General features: G+C 40.9%; 2 protein-coding genes and 1 long non-coding RNA gene across 4 annotated transcripts in view; 2 read left to right on the plus strand and 1 right to left on the minus strand.

Moving 5' to 3' along the window:
* Nucleotides 1-9,580, plus strand: part of kif5ab (kinesin family member 5A, b) — a 56,523-nt gene extending 46,943 nt beyond the window's left edge. For both annotated transcript variants that reach the window (XM_037490846.2, XM_037490847.2), the window contains 6 exons: nucleotides 302-518; nucleotides 2,394-2,646; nucleotides 3,002-3,066; nucleotides 4,847-4,874; nucleotides 5,320-5,432; nucleotides 6,448-9,580. In XM_037490846.2, the coding sequence (XP_037346743.2) occupies nucleotides 302-518; nucleotides 2,394-2,646; nucleotides 3,002-3,066; nucleotides 4,847-4,874; nucleotides 5,320-5,419 (663 nt within the window). In that variant the 3' untranslated portion in view covers nucleotides 5,420-5,432; nucleotides 6,448-9,580. The remainder of the gene's footprint in view (nucleotides 1-301; nucleotides 519-2,393; nucleotides 2,647-3,001; nucleotides 3,067-4,846; nucleotides 4,875-5,319; nucleotides 5,433-6,447) is intronic.
* Nucleotides 462-5,310, minus strand: LOC119229965 (uncharacterized). Its single transcript, XR_005121662.2, has 3 exons — nucleotides 5,195-5,310; nucleotides 1,189-1,397; nucleotides 462-639 (listed from the first exon to the last, which is right to left on the minus strand). It is a non-coding gene; the product is annotated as an uncharacterized LOC119229965 (long non-coding RNA).
* Nucleotides 9,581-11,331: 1,751 nt separating the features above from the next.
* Nucleotides 11,332-21,538, plus strand: soat2 (sterol O-acyltransferase 2). The gene is made up of 16 exons (XM_037490039.2): nucleotides 11,332-11,527; nucleotides 13,241-13,381; nucleotides 13,869-13,927; nucleotides 14,321-14,460; nucleotides 14,556-14,609; nucleotides 14,845-14,952; nucleotides 15,539-15,821; nucleotides 16,665-16,740; nucleotides 17,129-17,213; nucleotides 17,452-17,497; nucleotides 17,724-17,853; nucleotides 18,262-18,359; nucleotides 18,870-18,968; nucleotides 19,122-19,257; nucleotides 19,779-19,924; nucleotides 20,784-21,538. Exons 2-16 carry the CDS (start codon nucleotides 13,303-13,305, stop codon nucleotides 20,838-20,840), a joined length of 1,596 nt encoding a protein of 531 aa, XP_037345936.2. The 5' UTR covers nucleotides 11,332-11,527; nucleotides 13,241-13,302; the 3' UTR covers nucleotides 20,841-21,538.
* The last annotated feature ends 627 nt before the right edge of the window (nucleotides 21,539-22,165 follow it).

The following is a 22,165-nucleotide window of genomic DNA, read 5'->3' on the forward strand; positions in this document are numbered from 1 at the left end:
TTTGCATGGTCACATAGCTGCAGGCTCTGTTTAAAGGTGCTCAGTCAATTATTTTTATCACGCTTACCTTTTCCCACTTACATATTTTAAAATCAACATACTACAGCAAAACTCAAAACACAAAGATTTTAAAAATTGATAAAGTAACTTTCCATGAATTGTGTTCAGAAAATTCTAATCCCAGACAGAAAGAAATGATTTTTTTAATCATAAATAACTTTTATCATTTTATATATTATACAGACATGCTCACTGCCCTGGGTTCACTGTATATGTTATTGTACGTGCGTGCGTTCCACAGCTGGTACGTGACAACGCAGATCTTCGCTGTGAGCTTCCCAAGCTGGAGAAGCGGCTTCGGTCTACGGCGGAGCGGGTTAAGGCACTGGAGGGTGCGCTGAAAGAGGCGAAGGAAGGAGCCATGAAGGACCGCCACCGCTACCAGCAGGAGGTGGAGCGCATCAAAGACGTGATGAGGACCCGCAATCCCTTCCGAAGGCCCCACGCTGCGCAGATAGGTGACTCGCCTCGTTGATGTTTCAAAAGTAGGAACAGCCATCAGTTTATTTGTTAATTCAGGAAAAAGCGTTTCCTGATCAAATAGTCCTCTGATTTGGGGTATGTTGCATTCCGCTGAATCTAGAGGGGATTAAAATGCAATATAACACAGTTACATGAAGTCTCCTCTCAAGGACATTAATTAATGATTGATGATGAATGAATGAATTAATGCATTTCCATGTCTCAGTCCGTCTGATCGTGCTCAATCCCAACTAGTCAAGTTGAGTTAAAAAACTAATGAACCCTGCAATCTAACTAACAAAACTATAAATAGTCATATTACATGATGAAATTGCACTTTCTTGTTCTGTATCTGTATCCTTATGGTTGAAATGCACTTATTGTAAGTCGCTTTGCATAAAAACGTCACCTGAATGACATGTAATGTAGTGACCACAGTAATTTAACACTGAAGCTCAACAACTGCAAATTTTCTCTTAAATAATTCAAATAGTAGACCGCTAATGTTTAACCTTTTGTGACAATATGAGTCCAACAAAAATTAGGTTATTCTATTTCATGTCATATCTGATTTCTACAGCCAACTGAATGAAATTGATCAAAACTGTTTTAACGAAGCATTTTTGTAATCATATTAAATACAATCGTCTCATACAGGCTTCTTACCTCCTTAGGTTGTCATTGTGATTCTTATCCAATTAAATTACCACAGGAACTATTGTAGAAATCAACCAATAACATGTGTCTCCACCAATCTCGTGCTGAGGATTTTCATGTCACCACTCGTCTATCTGGCTGCATCTCTTCATCGTATCCGTGGTCTTTGTGCTCCACCATGAGAGAATATTTTGGGAGAATGTTGTTCCGTCTCAGCACTGTGAATTTAACACAGGAGACATCCATTTGTTGTATTTGCATCGCCTGTCATCTCCTTCCTTCCCCTCAACCAGAATATCCCACATTCATACACCACCTATTCGTGCATGATGGAGATGTGAGAGGAGTTATCACCACCTTGTTTTACATTCAGTAGCAAGACTCATGTTCACATTGATATGTTGGACAACATTGCTTTAAATTGTAAACAACATCTATAATAATACCCAATGATTTTATGTTAAAATGTTTGCAGTTATAGTTCTGATGGTTGGTGAGAAATATTTTTAGCACAGTGAGATCTTCTGAGAGAAAAAAACAACCTTATTTAGAAAATCAGTGTAGTTCATTTTAATTACCCACTTCATCCAATTGCACCCATTCGTTTGAATTGTTTACGAAAGAAATGACATATGCTGCAGTGAGAGTGAGTGTTTTTGAAATAATTACTTTCATTTCAGGAGTAAACTAATGCAACTGTGAAGTACTGCAGTGTTCCTTTTTGTCCATTGTTACGTCTTTTCTGATTATTCAAAAGAGGAAAAGGGGTCTTTGGGGAAATGGAGAAGCTGCTGAGGCGTGTCAGGTTGAATTGACAGCAGCTTGCAGGCTGCCGGAGGTTCGCTGCAGTGAACGAGAGACTCGAAGTGCACAAGCTTGTGCTGCTGCCTCACAAGCACACCGCTGGTTGTCATTGGTGTGTTTGAAACTTTGATCATTAAGAGATTTGTGTTCTCAAAATAAGTCAAAGACTAAACCAAAGAAATATGGAACGTTGAACGTTTCGTTTTCCTGTCTCAAAGAACACCATATTTATTCTGTAGCAGCAATATAAAAAAGACATTTAAGTTGATATATTCCCTGTACTCTATTACCATTTAAATGTAGTACTTTGTGCTGTGGAGCCCCATCCCCCTGTGGGGCAGTGTGATGTTTCTGTCGTTTCTGCATGAATGGATCAGTCAATATATGGTTTCTGTTGTATTGCCTTACAGCCAAGCCTGTGCGTGCCGGCCACTGCCCGCCGTGCTCTCCCATCAACCCCTTCTTCGTCCGCGGCTACAGCCACCAGCCCGTCGCCTCCCGCGATGCCGATTTCCACAACAACGACCAACCAGCAGCGGCTCCCGTGACGGCGCCGCAGAGTGAGCCCGGGTCAGCCGAGGCCCACTCGGACCGGGTCGGCGCCGGCCGACGCCTCGAGTCCCCGAACAGCGGTTCACAGGAGAGCGGCGCTCAGGACAACGCGTGAGTGAAAGTGAACTCTTCTTCCTTCCTCGCCAGCCTAAACTTTAGGCCCACACCGGAAGCATCGACGTCAGTGCAGTTGTCATGACAACGATCCGGTGTGCTTAGGCTCCAGCAACTGCTCCGTTATGAAGTGAAGCGAAGACTATTTTGTCAAAGCTTTTTACGTTCCAGCTCTTTTTTTGGGGGGGGGTTCGGTGTGTCTGTGTCTCTGTTGCTTCATCATTTAGCGCTTGAGTTAACGCACCGCTTTTCATTACTGTTTTATTATCAATTCTACCTAGAGAGCAACATATTGACTCTTGCAAATCCCGATGCAACATTCACGGGCACGTCTCTTCCCCCCTGTTCGTAGGCCGAGAGCTGAACCGCAGAGCGAAGCAGACAAGAACACGGCGGAGAGGCTTGATTCAGAGAACGGTGAGCCTCAGATGACGGCAGTTCAAATAATAAAATCTCTTTTGATTTTTTAGTGCTTGCCATTATGTCATCACATCAGCCTTTATGTTTAAATGTTGTTTTATGCTGTTATAGTGATTGCCTTGCTGCTGATTTCTGCTCTCGCCTCCTTGTAATGGGCTCAATTACATAACTGTAAATCATTGGCGTGTGAGGAAAAGGATAAAGCGTCGATATATATTTACGTAATACTGTTTTTAAGAATTCACTAAGGATAGGAAGATAATGCTACGTTAGCCTTTTCTGCACCTTTGTGTGTGTGTGTGTCCGCCCTCATCAGCAGCGGACTCTTGAGGAGATAGATTAGGCTTCTAGTGTCATTACTCACCCAGACAGATAACCAGCCAGACAGGCTGAGTGCCCAACCGGGCCTCTGACCCAGCGCTGACAGTAGTAGAGTTATGTAACAACACTACACCTTTTAGATTCTCCAGACATATATATTTTTTAATTCGTAAACTGGGACAGCGCCAATACAGCAACAACTGCTGCGATGGTACCTATCTTTATTATGTCTTATCCGCAGAACACTTCTAGGATTTAATTGCGCCGATATTAGTCATTGCTTTCCATGATGCTGTTTTAGAAAGGTGCTGAAATCTAACAAGTAAATGCGTGACATTTGGCATGGAACTCACGCCCCACACCGGCAGCCGTTGACACGTCTCAGGAGATGGTAGAAACGTTTGCCACAATGCACTGTAATGTATTCTGGGGCAGAGAGCTTTCCATCTGGGACCTCACATGTAATGACCCCCTGGGATATGATTCCACTCAGTTTACGCATTTAAATCTCGAGTTTATCGGAAAGGTATAAAAGGCAATGCCAAATGGCTTTGACAGGCAGGTACCTCAAAGAAATCTCACATTTTGCTGTATTCTGAGTCCGCTGAGGTGTCGCCTTGACAGTCAGGATAAGCTTTTCATTAACTGTCATACCTTTTTTTTCAAAGAGATTAAACCGAGCAGCCTCATAATCCCGTCATGCAAAGGGTCCTTGATTACAGCCGGCGCCTCAAACTGAATCACATGAATTAAGTCAGCTTTCTGCCGCGAATAACGATAAATCAATGCACGCATACTTTTCAATTTCTGCAGACTGATAAATATTTCAAACATTTTGACATGTTTGGGTGTCAATATTTTTTTTAAATGTAAAACGCAAAGTGAATGTTTTGTGTCTGAGTAGAAATAACAGGCCTCGTGGATTGGAGGTTCCACAGTAGAAGACGATACTGCGAATATGACATGGCAGGTTTGGTTGTGCCAGTTGTACAGTGTTTGTGGTTTGTTCAAACATTGTAAAATGACTCATGTTGCCAATCAGGTAAATAAAATCCTCTCTAGATCAACAACAGCATTGTTAATTAGTTTCCAACAGCCTGAAATGAATATATATGTTTGGTTGATTTTTCTGACTCAAAAGACCAACATATGTGAACATATCTGACTTTTTTAAATGACTGCACAATGTGTTGGTTCTTCAACGACCAGCCCTCACACACGTATGACTGGGTATGGGAGTCAAACTCATCTCAGGTCCGGGCCAGATACTTCCCACTTTGATCGAAAGCGGGTCAGACCATTAAAATCATAGGAGAGGGGTGGCTCTGACGAACCAACACATTATGCAGCTTCCACCTCTCTCTGTGACAAACCCACTCCTCCCCTCATTCACACGCCACCAACCCTCTCACTGTGCACCTTGCCTGCCTCCTCATGCACCTCTCTCTGTCCACAGGAAACACCACAGATATCAATGATAACAGGTGAGACCACTGACAGCAAAAGTCCTGCTGCTGCTCTGTTCTTCCCTTTCTGCAGGCTTCCATGTTATTCAGTCACGGGGCAGAATTCACCACTAAAATGTTACTTGTGTAGTTTTTTCAATGAATTATTTAGTTTTAGGGTTGATTTTGGATTTTTCTTTAACTGAAGGCCCTAAAATATTTACTCTCAATGGGAGACGATTCAATGTCAGAAAGCAGGATAATTAAATTATATTTTTCAGCATGTTTGATAACAGTCAGTTATGGTAAAAAAAAAACGTATTTCATTGCCACATTCACCATGCATGCACCAATCTCACCTGTATTGTAAGACCAATTGCTGTAACATTATGGAATTGCTTCCTTCACTGCTGCGTTTCTCCCTGCTCCGTCATCGATGCTGCTGCTGACGTCTCTGGTGACGGTTCTCCGCCGCGTTGCATAGCACGGCTCTGAGTGTGAATTCTGGGTCCAGTACTGACGTCTGTGACAACCAGGACCCAAGCAAACTCTACAGCTTGCAGCCGAAGGCCTCAGCCAGCTAATAGTCCTGGGGAGGTAAGAACAAAGACAAAAAAAACACTCTTCTTCGTTTTACAGAGCATGGGTTAACATGGCTCAAAGAGCATTCGATCAAAGCGTGTGAGTATTTAGCTCTCGTCAAAATGAATGAGAAAGGAATTAACCCTGTTGTTGCAGTTTTCATAATGCATGAAATAAAATCTGTTTTAATGCTTATCAAACATTACCTGAATAAAAGCCAACTGAATTGTCTTATCCAAACATAGCCAGTAGTAAATGTATATTAAAACTCCATTAGACCATTGTACATATTGCTTTGGGAGCAGACTTTGTCTTACGTAACATCACTGTGACTTTACAGTTTATTGGGTCTCGGCCCTTTGGGGTTTTCGAGAGATTAAAACACTGCCAGGGACAGCCTTGGTTCGTTTTTTTGGGGGGGGCCCCGCACTAAAAATACCTACAGTCAGAGAAGACGCTTTGCTCAGAAATATCCAACAAAGAGCATCTGTCCCGGCTCAGCACCACACACTTTTTTAACTCTCTCTCTCAAAAATGTCAGCGAAGGTCAAAGATTATACAACATTATAAAAGGGTGTTTCCTCTGGGAAATACCATTCCCCATTCCTCCATTCCCCTGGGTTTTTACTTTATCTCGGTCATTTTGCTGTCACAAGCTCCATTCAGTTTCCTTTTTTTAATGTATTCAAGTGAACATTATACAGCACGGCTTGTCACAAAACCGTGAATTCACTCAAACCTTCTTCGACTTGATTTGCAGAACTAGTGCGTACGTTTTACAAAGTGCACAGTTTTACATCCTGTGTAGTCTAAATATGTCCCAAGACATTCCCATGCAGTTCCGAAATACATCTAGCTCTCAGTGAAGACACCAGAAATAAAATGATTCGCGACATATTCCTTCTGGCAATGTTGGCATGACTCACTGGCCGCCCTCTCGTTCTCCCTGTTACTTTCAAATGTATTTGACGGTTGTTCTCTCTCTCTCTCTCTCTCTCTCTCTCTTTCTCTCTCTCCCCCCTCCCCCCAGGCTCCCTCCACCCTTTTTCTGAGGCCTCCTCTGTAAATCTGCATGCAGCTGAACACCGTCCTCCCAGGTCTCTCCTTCCTCTCTTATGCTCACCTGCTGTGAGCAGACCTCTCTCTTCGGGGTCCCCTGTCCTCCCCCCCCTGCTTGCTTCTTCTTTTTAAATCTGTTCTCCTTCCCTTACACGGATGTGGGGTCTTTGTTGGTATCAGTAAGATTCATAGCATGCACTGCATCTCAAAAACGTGTGACTTGGCAGCTCACGCCCGTATTGCCGCACCCTCCCTTCCATGAAGGTGGGGAAGAGAAGGTGCAGGTCTGTAGGTGGCCACCAGTGGGTGCTGTTCGTCTCAGTGAGGGTATCACAGTAAACTGAAGGGCAACGGTTCAATTAACAATAAGCTCAATCTTAATCACTATTACTGTTATAATATGATAATTATACGCATATGGATCTGAAAACTCCACAGTGAACCTCAAGATCACTTGGCTGATATGTATAATTTAGAACTGTGCATGTCAAAGTAAAATATTTAGGAGGGAAAGCGAGTCTGCATTACCATGAGATGTTTCAATCTAAAAAAGAACTGTTTGTCAGTATGGTGAATTCAGTCTTAAAAAACTGTTGTATTAAAAGGATTAGGCTGGTACTATTCAATCTTTTGGTTGTTGTTAACCAATCTCCTGAAATGACCAATACCAACAATGCATTATTGCATCTCTGTATTTTCAAAATGACTCAGCTGTGGCTCTCAGTCTCAAGCAAACAGTTCAATGAAGTATTGTTTTATTCTTTAATCAAATCTTTAATCATCTTTTTTTTGCAAGCACCTTCTTGAACACGGGTAGATAGTAGATTCATGGGAACTATTTTCAGCTGTGGATTCATTAAACTGAACCACATCTGGTGTTTTTACAGCAGCAGGAACGTGTGACTGGGATTGACTGAAAATAAACTGCTGCGCCATCAAGCTTATTACAACGCTTTTTTTTCTTCTCACCTGCCACAGTCAAAACTTGGCCGGGCCTTAGCTTACACAGTAGACATTTTACTCCAATTTGTCCTTAATTAAACAACAGAAATTAAGTTTACATATAGTATACTGTTTATTTCTAACTCCTCAGTTCATGACAGTTTGGTACTTTGGTTCCTAATGTGGATAACTTACGGTAACCTATATATTCCATACACGTATACCCCAGCAAGTCACTCTTTCGGTGGAGGTCTTGGCAATTTCTGAGCTACAGTTCACTCCGTTAAAGCCACTTTCTACCCAACCACACAAGGACCCATTGTGCTAATAAGCAAATGTATCACAATGTCGTTCACTTAAATGTTCATTTGACTTAGTCTTTCTTTTGGTAAACTGCATAAGTTTCAACCATTCAGAAAAGCCACTGGATACCACCAGTAGAGTCAGAAACAGAAGGTTTCTGATTGTTTTTTTTAATACAGATTCTGTCGTAGTAGAGAGACTCAAGCAGTAAATTATCCCTAAAGAAAACAGCATGGTGGGGACCGTCTGTGAGATGTTCAGTCATTGTCATGACACCCAAAAGCATGGCAGAGTGGAAAAAAAGAATTGTGTAGCAACTATTTTTATACTGCTAGTTGTAGTTTTAAACAAATAAATATATATATATATATATATAGTATTTAGCATTAGCTCTATTTAAACATGTTTTTATTTGCTATACATTATCAGAACAAATCATAATTTCTAGCCGTTCCTGAATGTGAAGTAACTGTTTTGATGTCTGCTTTGAATGTTTTGGATTTCCAGGGTTTTGTCATTGAATGAAAATGCACGCACCCGTGCAGCTGCCGTTCCAATGTTAGTGACTCACCCCACGGCTCATGTATAAAGCACCTCGGACCGAAACCTAAACCCTGATTAGAGTCATTTATCTAAAGAGGTCTCTGTAAGTTCTGATCGAACCATAAACCAAAGGTTACTGTAGGTTAACAGCGGATGAAGCCCTTTCTCAGCCCTCTGACTCACACATAGGTGGCTTCATCAGACAATCAGGTGTTTGACCTTTGAACCTTACGTGTAGATATGTCACACATACCGTGTTCTATGGGTGCAGCTGAAGTTATCTGAGCTGATAAGTTAATTGACACACACAGCGATGTTCTGGGCGCCCTTCATACTTTCTTGTTGAGCTCCTGATCAGCCAGTCAGGATGAGAGAATCAAGGGTGACAGTAGTGTCAGTATTAGTTTTGATTGTCAAAAAATACTATGTTTACCTGCAGCTGTAAAGGCTGTGAAGCCCAATATTTTGTTTTCCAGTCACGTGCAATGAACACCAGATAAATGATGATGAGTCATCTTCAATTTAAATCTTTCTCCTCTTTAATTCTCTCCCCATATTTTTCCTGTCCTGAGTAGTTGCCATTTGAACGATAACATTTATAAACTGAAATATTACGTTGCGTCACACTGTGGGCTGTTATGTCAAGCGTTACCGAGAGACACCCTGTTCTATTTAGTTATTGAGGCAAATAAAGCACTTTATCACATTATGTTCCTTATGCTTCTATTATTTACAGTCTTCAGCAGCTGTTAAGTCTGATAAAAAGACATTGTGCAACTTGACTGAGTCACAGAAGTGTTTGCATAAACTAAAGAAACCATTAGTTGAATGTGAACAGCCTTTTTATGTAAATTTTCTGTTAATGAATAAAAACTACAAAGAAAACAACTATTCCTCTGTTATGTGCTATGGTTGAATACTGAGCTGTAAATGTTTGGGTGAAAGTTTATTTTCAATTCCATTGTTCCGTTTGTCATTGTAACCAAACTGAAAATATTCAGGCAAGTTGAATAATGTGTGAAACCGTAGCCTAAAATATGCAGAAATGTAACTTGGCAAGAATGGTCAGAAAAAAAAAACTGATGCAATATGTTTGTTTGTACACGTGTGCGTCGGGTCGGTCTGTTCATAGTGTGGGATTTAGTGCATGCAGTACTTCTGTAGCTGCTGGGAAACAGTATTGTTATCTCAATTTAAATAAAGATGATGTTGTGTTATTATTACACTGTCTATGTTATAAAAAGAATAAATGCAGACATTTTCACTTGCTTTTGGGGAGAAACCTCTGTCAATAAAACGTTCCTTTCATGCGCTGATTCATTTTGAGATCTTATGCTGTTTGTTTGAGATTGCAAGAAAAAAAAAGAATAATGGACATGCATTGGATAATGATGGTATTAATAATAACATCAACATATTATCACCCTCATCATCGGAATGAGTTAAAAACACCAGCTATTTTTGATTTAGTCTTAGTCTTTTAGATGAAAATGCATGTTAGTTTTAGTCACATTTAGTCATTTTAATCCTTCTTAGTTTTAGTCGACAAAAACTCAGAACATCTTAGTCTAGTTTTAGTCACATTTAACAGCCATATTAAACTCCTTTTCTTCCCTTCTCAGGGACCCCCTGTGTTGTGTCTACAACTGCATATTAGTCTATCTTAGAGTCCTTCAGTGGTCCATTAGATATCCCTCCTAGGATCGGTCCATAGCAGGGGTGGACAAAGCGTTTGTGTGAGCTAATATAAATTACAATGTGAAAAATCATTACATGAATGGATTTGGCTTTTAACAAACAGCAAAGCATTTATTTGCAAGGATATTTAACAAATTTGCAAGGGTGTAAAGCTCCGCCGACTTCATGAGAACCAGGGACCTAAACACTTTGTTGTCTTTGTTTACTCGCGATGCTTTTGACGTGGCCAACGGAAACTTCATGGTCCTTTATTGTTTCCACTGTGAAATTGCTTGTCCCAACAAAAGAGACCCCTTAACCTCCCACAATCGGTGCAATGCATTATTTTTTAACCAGCCATTCTCAACTGGACCCCCACTTTTTAACGAAAATTATCATATATTTAGTCATAGTTTTTATTTTTTAAGATCAGTTTTCGTCTCCTATTTTCGTCATGGAAAAAAGGTCGTTAACGAATATTTTTCATCGTAGTTTTCTTCAACGAAATTAACACTGAGCTAAAAGTGAGTCACATTCCCCAAAAAATCAATAGGTAGAGTAAACAAGAGCACACAAAGGGGAAAGGGGGGGGGGGGGGGGGTTGACATATTTGTGAGAATAATTTACTTTCCTGTATTATTATTTCTCCCTGTTACGAATACATTTTCATTTTTTGCATGTAAGATGTTCTTACATGCTGCTAATAACAGCTGTCCACATAACGGATTTTTAAATAACTATTATCTTTTAGTTTGTGCCCAACACTGTCCAAGATAAACACTTTGAGAACATGGACACAAAATAAACTTTGTACAGCCTGTTTTACTTTTTGGTCCAACTGCAAAAAAACAACAAACTTTTTTCAAATGACATGCCGTCGTGTCGTAAGACTGCACGTACCTTAGTCTCACCAACGCTGTATTTGCCCACAGTCACATGACCTTTTCCAATACACGGACTGGTATTCCACTCTTTGTTAAGGTACAAATACTGCATTTGTGAACAATAGTTTGCACATATTATTTTCTCCAGGAATCATATATCTGAGCACTTCAGAGATATTTCCACAAAATTAATGAATATAAAAATATTACTATATAAATATTACTCCCAATGAGCTTAAAAATCCCTTGTGCACATGTGTGGAGATATACAGTAGAGAATTACTCTGCTTCAAAACTTTTCAATGCCTTGACACTCATTCAGTCCTTCTCGGGAACCTTTGACCCGGATGTCATCGAACCTACAGACGTCTTCAGCTATCGCAAGTAGAACGTGCACACAATTCAATAATCAATACTGCTTTGAAAATATTTAGCAAGAGTCACTTTCTGTCAATAGAGTAAGGGACAAACCCCTCTGCAGCATGACCTCATATGTCAAGTGGAGTAGAAGGTGGACCTGTTCTGCCCCGGAGGGCCAGGAGCCAAAAGGGTCAAAGTGCAAAGAGACGGCAGCAGAGGGAAGGAGAGGAGCGGGATCATAAGAAGTGTGACACAGACCCGCCGTGTCAGTGGGGATCCTCAATCGAAACACTGCATCCCAGCCGATAGACCGCTGACTGAGCGCCAAGGCTGCGAGTCTGTGTGAGTACAAAGCCGACACGCTGACAAATGTTTACTCCTGGATGTCTGCCTGACACATATATGTTACATCCGTCGCTTTTATAGCTTTTATAGCTGCTGTTTACCATTAAGAACAAGTTCTGTTTTAGTAAATGACAGAATATAGAATACAGGGGAGTTACTGACTGCTGAAAAGTCTTTCATTTGTGCATCAGTATGGAGTAAACAATGCAGGTTTTCAGTTTAGTATGTATTTGTAGTATGTATTAAAGGAAGGTACCAGGGAGCATGGTCAGGTTTGAAACTTTACCTAAAATGTTTACTTCATACGACAATAACATCGAGGATGTGTTTTTCAGCAAATTCTCAGTGGAGCTCAAGATGACAGATCCTTTAACTACTCAATCAAAAAACTTCAATATGGCTCTGATATTCATTTTAAATTCCATAACATCATGAAATGTCTTTTCTATGATCATCTGACATGAAAATCCCTGCGAAATAGTGATGATAGTCATCTCAATCAGCATTGGTTGAACTGTATAATGCACTTATTCTAAGTTGCTCTGGAAAAATGAAAAAGTAAATGTAAAACTGTGCAGATACCAATTAGGGAACATTTTCATGGTAGTCAGGATTCTTAATGGAAACGTAAACCCACGTTGCAGGATTCCCTGTAGCTACCCCTTTACCAGCCTTATCCTCCACCTACTCCAAATCTGGATTTCCCTTTAGCTGCCAATTGAGGTGGGGTAAGCCACTCATGCAAATAGGGTTACATGTGGGTGAGGAAACCCACATTGTGTTTGGATTAAATAACACATTGAAAAGGCAAGTTGATGGAATTATCACTTGAGATCAGAGGGTTCATTATTCCCGATTACAGACAGCAACTATGTGTAAATGCAATCTGTGCACAGCTTATCTGCTGTGCCGACATGTCCCCCGTGTATAATCAAACAGTATGGATTATAAAACGGGGTTACTCTATGTCTCTTACTTCGTCGCTCATCTGTGGGGCTTATCTATTGTGTGTGAACTTCCACAGGGGACAAGTAGACAGTCTTTATCATTTGTTTTCATTGTTTAGCTTGAACGCGAGCGACCCTTGCTGTGGGCAAGCAGTGTGGGGTCACTACAGTTCAAAAACCTCTGACCCCGATTTGTTTCTGCATTCGGATCATGCACTTTCAGTTTAGGATGCAGACGAGAAAGCTCACTGCTTTGGGACCGACTCATCAGGAATATTAATGATTTTTTGCATGAGGCAATCTGCCTGCAACGGGCCTGTGACCTCATTTAATCTCTCAATATATAGTTTAATATTCTTCACACCGACAAGTCTCAACAAAGGTTAAATTCACAGTGAATGAAACCTATTTAACAGCAAAAGGAATTGCTGCCCTCCAGGGTTTGAACGTTTCAAGCATGTTGCATTGCTGTCCTCTCCAATGAGTAAAAACAGGAGATTTATTGGAGGGTAATGCTGTTACCAGTAACTTAGGCATGCGTCGAGCAAAACTGTGCGAGGTAAGGTCAAAGGGTTCACCCTTTATGTTCTCCAATCCCTATCGGACCAATTAACAATAGGCTGGATTGGGCCAATAGGAACCTGGCAGCAATAATTAGTGGCATATTACAATGTGCCTTCAAACGTTATTAGATTTCCATTATTTATCCCCAGTGAAGCAAACGGATGTGTGTGAGATTAACCTTCAACTTTGACATGCACAGGATTGTCCGCCTGAATTCCAGTGGACCGTCCACATTGTTGTGGCGTTGGTCCTCTTGTAACCATGACGACTGCAGAGCCACCTAACGGAGTGTGGCACCGAAACGTCAAGACCCGTCAGTCGGATGAGATCACTGGTCATGGTACGGCCATATTTACATTTACATGCTCAACCATTTTTTTGAATTTCTTTAAAATGTGTTTCATTGGGTTCATTTGTGTATTGGTTTGCATACACTCATTGCATACCTTGTTTTTTGAAAATAGTTGAAGACCAGTGGAGGATGGTATCAAGAAAGATAATATTTATAGTTATTTTAAAAATAAATCTTAGTTTGAATGTCAATGAAAATTCTACCAATATAACACGTTTCATCACACGTTATCTCAAATTGCTTTAGAAGTAAAGATAAAATGTAGAAATATAGGCATGAGCACAAGAACAGAGGGGGCAAAAACAACATGAATATATGTATATATACATTAAGACACACCCACACACTCTAAACCCAGTGGCTTGTGGATTTGTATTTTGTATAATTATATAATCGTATAAGTGGATATTAATTCAGGTGAGATATGTACAGTATATTGTGCCAGTTCATTTTAGGCAAGTTTTTCTCTCTGCAGTTGAAGACCATAAGAGTTCACAACAGGAGGATCTAAGACGGTGGCAGAAACATGCACAGGTAACCACTGACTCCACTTCCTGGAATGGGTTTTGAGAAATGGCATCAAATGTATGTGTAGGAGAGGGGGGGGGGGTAATGAGTGCAATATATATAATATTATAGTATTTTCTGTTCTGCCTTTCGCGATAAAATACATCTTCAAAGTAGCTAAGAAAGTGTATAAATGCATTTCACTGAAAGGTTACCTGTCAGGGGGGTGGTCATGTTAAGATATTTGGAATAATATATATGGACCAATAGACTTTTTTACATTTATGCAATGTAGCTGTGTTATACAACACAACAGCTCAAATTTCAGAGTAGACACAATGCAACGTAAAAGTTGCAGCTTATGCTCTATTTTTGGTTGACTCTAGGTTAAGAAAGCTCTTTCCCCTGTACGTCTTGCAGGTGGTGAAGGTGAATGTCCTGAAGCAGGTCCAGGATCAGCTCAGTGATTTACTAGACAAAGCTCTGACCGACTCCATCCAGCCTTTTGCCCAATTACAGCCAGCTGTTAACGGGAAACCATCCAAAAGACCCCCATCCAGGTAAAGGGGAGGAGGAGGAGGAGCACATTTTTCCTCGTTGATGTGGGAGGAGCCATGTTCATCTTCTCTCTTCTGTGTGTCTGTGTTTGTTCTAGTTCTCAGAGAATGGATGACGGCAAAGTGTTTACCGACAGGCCATCACTGTTGGAGTAAGTTTGAAAGAAAAGTTGTCTCCGATGTACCACGAAAAAATATTGTTTCAATGATCCTGCCTTGATCAGAGTGGAAATCTGCAATATTTAAATGTACAACATAAGGAAACTGCAAAAAATGGCAAACTGTATTTCCTTAAGCAAGTTTGTGTATCTCCTATTACAATACACTATAATTTACATGATTACAACATAGAATACATTTAATAAAGGCTCTACTCCTCATCATCAGTGAACTGTTTGAGATCAACCACATCAGGACCATCTACCACATGTTCATCGCCATCCTCCTCATCTTCTTCCTGAGCACGCTGGCTGTCGACTACTTCGACCAGGGCAGGTCAGTGTGACATGTGCATGGTTGTATCTGTGCGTGTGTGTGTGTGTGTGGAAGTGTGTTTACGACAATGACACGTATCAAACCCTGTAACCCTGAACGAATAGAAACTTAATTGCCACGAAGCCTTTAGAAAGAACTTCTTATCTTCCTCCCTCATTGCCTCCCTCCCTCCTTCCCTCCTCCTCTCCTCTCCCGGCCTCTGTGCTCGTGTGGAAAAACAGAGCAATCAATCCTTGAGAGTATTTCTGCCGCGGCTTTGGGCTGGTCGGTAATGATTCAGTTGCTGTTTGCAGTCACGCATTATTGTGATTTCCAATTTTCATGTTTTCTCCGTTGGCTGTGTGCAAATTGTTCGATACGTCCGCCCACAGTTGACTGAAACTTAATGAGTTGACATGGTGGAGTGAGTGGGTATTTTAAATCTATTACTGTCATCACCAGAAGCGCTCTCTTCAGAGAAATAAATGCCTATCCTTTATGAAAGCCAGTCCTGCTTTAATATCATTTAAATGGTTATTCAAGACCCTGTTCGAAGATAAAACTTTTTTGAATAAAAATGTAATGTATTTCTTCTATGCGTTCTCAGGTTGGTCCTGGAGTTCGACCTGCTGTTCTTCGCCTTTGGGAAGCTGGGGACGGTCACCTGGGCCTGGAGCGTGATGTTTGTCTACACCCTGCTGGTGCCCTACTTCACGCTGGTGTTTTGGGGATCCTTGTACCACAGCTTCCCCTCTAAGTTGGGGCTCTCTCTCGGCTCGGGTCTGGTCCTGTCGGCAGTGCAGACCTGTGTGCTGGGAATGTTTCCCGTCTACGTGGCTGTGCACTACGAGCTGCCACCAGCCTCGCGGTTCATCGTGATACTGGAGCAGGTCAGTGGCTATTTGAGGAATCAATGCTGTCACGTTTATTGAAAACAGGCTGCAAGTGAAAGGCCATCCTCATTCGGAGCTACTGTGAGAAATCAGAAGAAGAAAAGTCATTTTAAAAGACACATGGCACACAGATATGAATGTGTTTGGATGCTGTTGAGCAGCTCATTTGTGATTTAAGATAACCAGTGGGTCAGTTTTTATAATTCTACAGATTTCTCTAGACCCTCAATATCAGTAACAAGAACTTTTCAATGAAAATGCTTGCTGGGCAGAGATGGAAGTCTTCCAGCTGGAAAGGAGAAAGTAGATCTCAGTGTAGCCAACGTTTGAACATCAAAGATGCAATCTGTAATTCCTTCTCATCCTCTTTATCCCGGCTTCCTCGGTCTCTCAAAACCGCCTTAGTTCTGCTGTTAATTTAGCTGCGTTGGATGAAGTGAGGTAATCCCAGGGTTTAGGCCTTATGTGAAACCCGTCCCCGATCTTCATCTGCGCTGGGACCAATTAGCCTAATTGCGTTCTCGTATTAAGTGTATAATCTAGATTTTAGTACAGAGAGGTTCTCTGCTGTAAGCAGCTCGATGACGCATTACGTCGGAACTTCAGTTTGAGGAAGTCAAATGGTGAATTAGATCTGTATTTGTAACACGGCAGACAGTTCCCCGTCAATGTACCTTCCCGTGATTAATTGCGGATGTGATTCTATCATTGGGTCAAAATACGCAAAAACAGAAACGTGAGAATGATGTAATGAAATATGTCGAGTTGTTGTTGAGCTGTTTCAATTGATACATTGTGTCCCTCATCTCATGAATGACTCTATCTATCATTTTCCCCCAGATTCGATTCCTGATGAAGAGCTACTCGTTCATGAGAGAAACCGCTCCTGTTATTATGAAGAATACACCAAAGGAAGGTAGCGTGCTGAATTGTACTGATGCCAGGTGTACTTACACCTTGGGCAATATCATTACTCACAGGGACACTCCCAGACAGCTGGGAAAAATGACTAATACAGACCTCAGCAGGATACCATCTGTAATGATGCATGCTAAAGTTAAAACTACCAATGAATAAACCCACATGCGATAAACAATCTCAAGTACGTGCCGCCCCATGACATCATATTGCAAAATGGTACTGGGGTGATGAATGGGTCTTTTTATTTTACTGTAAAAGTCTAACAAACAAAACCCCTTAAAAAAACGTTTTTTTACCATTTTAGGCAACATGAAATAACTTAAAAACTTATGGAAAAATATTGATTTGAGGAATATAATTACTGAATTTCTTTTGCTTTTTAGGGGAAAGTCCAAGAACTCCAACATTTTCCAGCTATCTGTACTTCCTCTTCTGTCCAACTCTCATCTACAAGGAATCATATCCGCGGTAAGACATGCTGTCTCTTTGACCTGGTATTCTTTTGCTTGTATTCCTTCATTTCATTTTAATCAGTGAAAATAACGTCAGGTAAGTGCAACATAAATAAATCCCACAGCGGGGATAACAACACAAAGGGGGGGGGAGAGTGACTTCATCCTCTGCTCGCGTTCCAGTTTACAGACAATAAAGGAAACTACTGTAAGAAAAAAAGCTATTTTTAAGTAAACACTTGTGTCTTTTGCAGGAATTCCCACATAAGATGGAAGTATGTTTTCACCACACTTGGCATGGTAAGATACAACTTTGGCTTTTCAACACTCATGTCATTTTCACACTCAGCCCCCCTCAGTCTGATTATGTAAGACTGTGAAGGGAAAGGAAGAAGGTGTGTGTGGGTTTAATGAATCTAGAAGGGCTCTTATGTGATACCCAGAAGCAATAACGAACTTACAGGTGCTGATTCTCGAGCGTGTCCCTTATTTTCTTTTCTTTTTCTCACTACCACTGAATTTGCAGATCTTCGGGTGCCTGTTTTATGGCTACTTCATCCTGGTCCGCCTCTGCGTGCCGGTCTTCAGACCCAAGACCAACCAGCCTTTTAGTAAACGGACAATGGTACTGGCCGTGTTCCACGCAATATTACCAGGTACGGTATTTTCTACTCGGCACCTATGTGGAACTTGTGCTGGAAGATTTTTAAGCCCCGTGTAAAACACACACGGAAATCAATCATTATTTGTTACATCACTTCTGCTTGCAACTTCCCGTTATCTCTTATCCGTGTGAGTCAGCGCAGGTTGATGTAGCTCTTGATATGGAAATTGAGGAAACAGGTCTCTTGTGTTTCTAGGAGATAAGATTAAAGATGCTGTTATGAAATCGAATAAAGGTATTCAAGCCTGGCATTTGTATAACTCTCTTTAAGTGAATGGCTTTCTGGAGTATCGATCTAAGAGCATCAGCGTCGGGTTACAATTGGGACAGGTGCCCAGATTAAAAGTGTCCTTCCTCTCTCTCTCTCTCTCTCTCTCTCTCTTTCTACTTTCTATTGCAGGTACAATGCTCCTTCTGCTCTGCTTCTTTGCCTTCCTGCACTGCTGGCTCAACCTCTTTGGGGAGCTGCTGCGTTTTGCTGACAGAATGTTTTATAAGGTGTGACATCATCTCTCCTGTGAAGACACTGTTTTTCAAACGTGCACGGTGTCCCTGTTGTTCCTAAAGAGTTGAACTTTTCCAACATGTTGATACAGTTTTCTCCCGAACAAGCCATGACTTAGTTTTGTGCTCATGTGCTTTTGACTGATGTGTTGCTGCAAGTTGTAATTAAATGACTAACTGATTTATTTATGGGTGGAGGCAGTGAAAATCTCCTTTGCTGGTCATATATATTTATGCTCTAGATGGCCTACCTCTTTTACTAGCATTTCATTTAAATAATACTAATGGTCACATGTTCTTTTTCAATGAGGCTGGACTGTGACATTATTCAAAAGTATTTGTGTTTTTTTACGATTTACCTCTGCAGCAGCTGGAAGCGCCTTATAACATTACATATTAACATTATAACATATTTAACAGCAGTCATTGAAATGATCCATCTCTATTTTATTTTTTTTACTTTGATCCACACCCTCATTCTACTACCCTGTGTTGATGTCTCAGGACTGGTGGAACTCAACATCTTTCGCCAACTATTACCGTACCTGGAATGTAGTGGTTCACGACTGGCTCTATTACTACGGATACAGAGACTTCCTCTTGGTGAGTATCAGAAGACTGCGATCACATCCAACAAAACATTAACACAATCGGCAGCACGTCACACGGTGAAGCACGCATAGTACTCCTGTGATTCCCCCCCACTGCACCGGCGCGACCTCTGAACTTTGAGCCAAACACCTCTGACCCCTGCAGCTGTCGAAGAGGAAATTCCGAACAGCCGCCATGCTCTCCGTGTTCATCGTCTCCGCCCTCGTCCATGAGTACGCCCTGGGCATGGGATTCGGCTTCTTCTATCCCGTCATGTTCTGTCTGTTTGCCTTCTTCGGAGGTGAGGGTCACGTTCATTATTCAAGGGAGAGACTTTTAGGACAGTGTAAACAAAAGTGATTGGGATTCGGTGCTGCTGGTCAGGGGGAAAGCATTTTGATAACATATATGTTGTTTAAATACGGGATGAAAATAAGATGGAGCGAGAAAAAAAAAAAATGTTTCTTGTCCACCTCATTATAGTTGCTGAAGTTTAAACACTGTCTCAAAATGCAATGGCTTTTTATAAATGATTTAAATGTTGCCTTCTACATTCTGAACTGTGTCTTCAAAGGCTCTTTTTCATTATATTTCAAGAGAGTACACGTATGCTTTGAGTTATATTCTGCTGGTAGATGTATAAGTCGTCATCAGACCAAATTGCTTTGAATGCTTTTCCTATTTTTCCCGGTCCTCACAAGCATGAGATGAGCTACAGCTCATGCAGATTAACTGTCACTAAAAATAGCGTTCGCGCATGCAAAAAAAAAACAAAAAAAACAATCATCAACCACAATAATCCCTCATGTCTTCCTTTCATAGTGGTGTTCAACTTTACCATGAATGACAAGCGACAGAGCCCCGTGTTCAACGTCATCATGTGGATGTGTCTCTTCCTGGGTCAGGGCGTCCAGGTGTGCCTGTACTGCCAGGAGTGGTACGCTCAGATACACTGCCCTCAGACCGGGGTACGTACTCCACCTACATGCAGAGCAGCCAGGCCGTAATCAGACTAAAGCTTGGATCTGGGTGATTTTGTTTCACCTCTTTGAGGATAGCTTTAGCCTTGATGATCCCAGACCTGCTTCTTGCTAAAACCAGCAGAAGACATGAAGTATTGTATTGAGTTGTTTGAAGGCTTGAAACACTGTTGAAACACGTGAATATCCTTTAAATAAACAGAGAGGTACATAAACAGACACCATGTGAAAAGGAGACAGCAGTTTATTTGTAGTGTGCTGCACTACAATGACGTCAATAGACAGCCCTTTGACCCCAGTTTATGAAATACTTATATGGAAACTAGGCCAGAAAGTCAATCAAGCCAAGTGCAAATAAGAACACTGAAAAAAAGATAAATACTAAATCTAATAATATAATAATAAGACTTTACGTAAGTACCGGAGTATTTCAAAATACTATATTTTGATGTCAGTAACCAGATGGAACTGAGTGACTCCTCTGTTACATTGTGGCTTTGTTCCCATCTGCAGTCATGTACTACGTGTACACCAAATAAAAAAAGGACCCATCCAACTTCTCAGCTGTGTTGTGTATCAGCGGGTTTGTAGAAATCTGACATGTAACGTTTGATGCAGTGACGGATGTTAAGGATTTGCCTGACAGATGGACACAGATGTACTTAACATACTTTTTACACACGTGGCGTCCTCTAAAGCCAGGTGCGTCATTCACACATACAATGGTTTGACACAAGTAACCGCTGTCTAAAAATAGAAGGGAATTAAGCGGTGATAGAATTATGTTTAATCGTGTCGGAAAGGATTTCAGCGTATTCACACCTGTTCTTCTACTCTGTCTCAACAGAACAGCTTCTGGGAGTTGGTGACACCTCGTTCGTGGTCCTGCAACTACCAGAGTTGATGCAGCCTTTGTCCTCGGCTGGATGGAGGAATGAAAGCAGGGAGGTGTGGAAATCATGATAGACTGAACACAGTAGAGAGCAAGGACCTTTGGAAGACATGTAAATAGGCTTTTTTTGTACGATAATCTGCTGATATGGTGTATAAGATTTTTTTTTTACTTTGATCTTTGTGTTGTTAGTTGTCTATCGCTTTCACCTGAATCATTTAACTTTTTAAACCTACTTAAAATGCCTCATAATCGGATAAAAGCAGTCTGTATTTAAAGTTGTAAGAAATACATATTCAGAATGATTTTTGACAATGATCATGATAACAATACAAATAATCAATAATTATAAAAGCAAGAAAGAAATCTATTTACTGATATTTTTTACTTTGCTTAAAGAAAACAATGACCACTATAGTAACTTCTATCTTGGAAGGCCATATGAAAATATTGCAACATATTACACAATTGAATACACACTTATCCTTGCAAAAGAGTTTTGAAGCTATGACCTCCAATTATGACGCATAATTGACCTTTATAAGTCTTTAGATAATAATTCATAATGTCTATTGATCATTGTCATGAGTTATTCATATTTATGAGTGCTTACAGCTATAATAAAACACTGTTATAAGTATTATTTTCTTTATGCATTATAGGCAGGGGTATCAAAGGAAGTTACCAAACTTTCTTTAAAACTTTTACTATTTTTTGCTCATAGAACATCAAACTGTGAGGAAACTGTCCCACATTAATCAACATGGTGCTTGTTTATTCACAAAGTTAGGGGAAAATGTGTAAATCTTCCGCCGTGGGTTCAATAAAGCTGATGCAATATGTAAACGAGTGCGCTTCAGAGCGCTTTGTGGGTAGGTTCCATAGACTGTTTCTGGGTTCTTAAATTTCCTAAATCTAATTATTTGAATTATTCCATGTATTTAAATGATAAGCCCTCAACTCAGAACTCTTTGGAAATTGTTATGTTAGGTGACCAGTTATGGTCACCTGCCCGGAGTGTGCCTGCACTGTGTTGCACCTTTAATCCCGCCTCGGTTGACATTCAGATGGCAGGGACTGATTGGGAGAGCAGGTACCTTCACCGGCCAACCACAGGCAGTGTGCAGCGTCATATCAGTCTACCACAAAGCCGTGTTTGTGTGCCTGCCATGTCCCTCTGAAGTCATGCAGGAAGAAGAGGATTAACACTGGTACAGCATTTGCATTGGTGATGTAATGCTCTGTAAACTGATACCGTAGTGCCATTGAAGCTCAGAGAGGAGCAAGTAGTTTCAGAAGCAGCGTCAATGGTGGAACTTAATAAAGTTGTGACTACG

Source organism: Pungitius pungitius, chromosome 8, assembly GCF_949316345.1.
Source record: "Pungitius pungitius chromosome 8, fPunPun2.1, whole genome shotgun sequence".
Taxonomy (NCBI): Eukaryota; Metazoa; Chordata; class Actinopteri; order Perciformes; family Gasterosteidae; genus Pungitius; species Pungitius pungitius.

Coding starts and splice junctions, on each gene's coding strand:
- soat2 (XM_037490039.2), top strand. CDS start 13,303: ATGACGACTGCAGAGCCACCTAACGGAGTGTGGCACCGAAACGTCAAG. Junction 18,969..19,121: donor GATACAGAGACTTCCTCTTG/GTGAGTATCAGA, acceptor TGACCCCTGCAG/CTGTCGAAGAGGAAATTCCG. Junction 19,925..20,783: donor TACACTGCCCTCAGACCGGG/GTACGTACTCCA, acceptor CTGTCTCAACAG/AACAGCTTCTGGGAGTTGGT.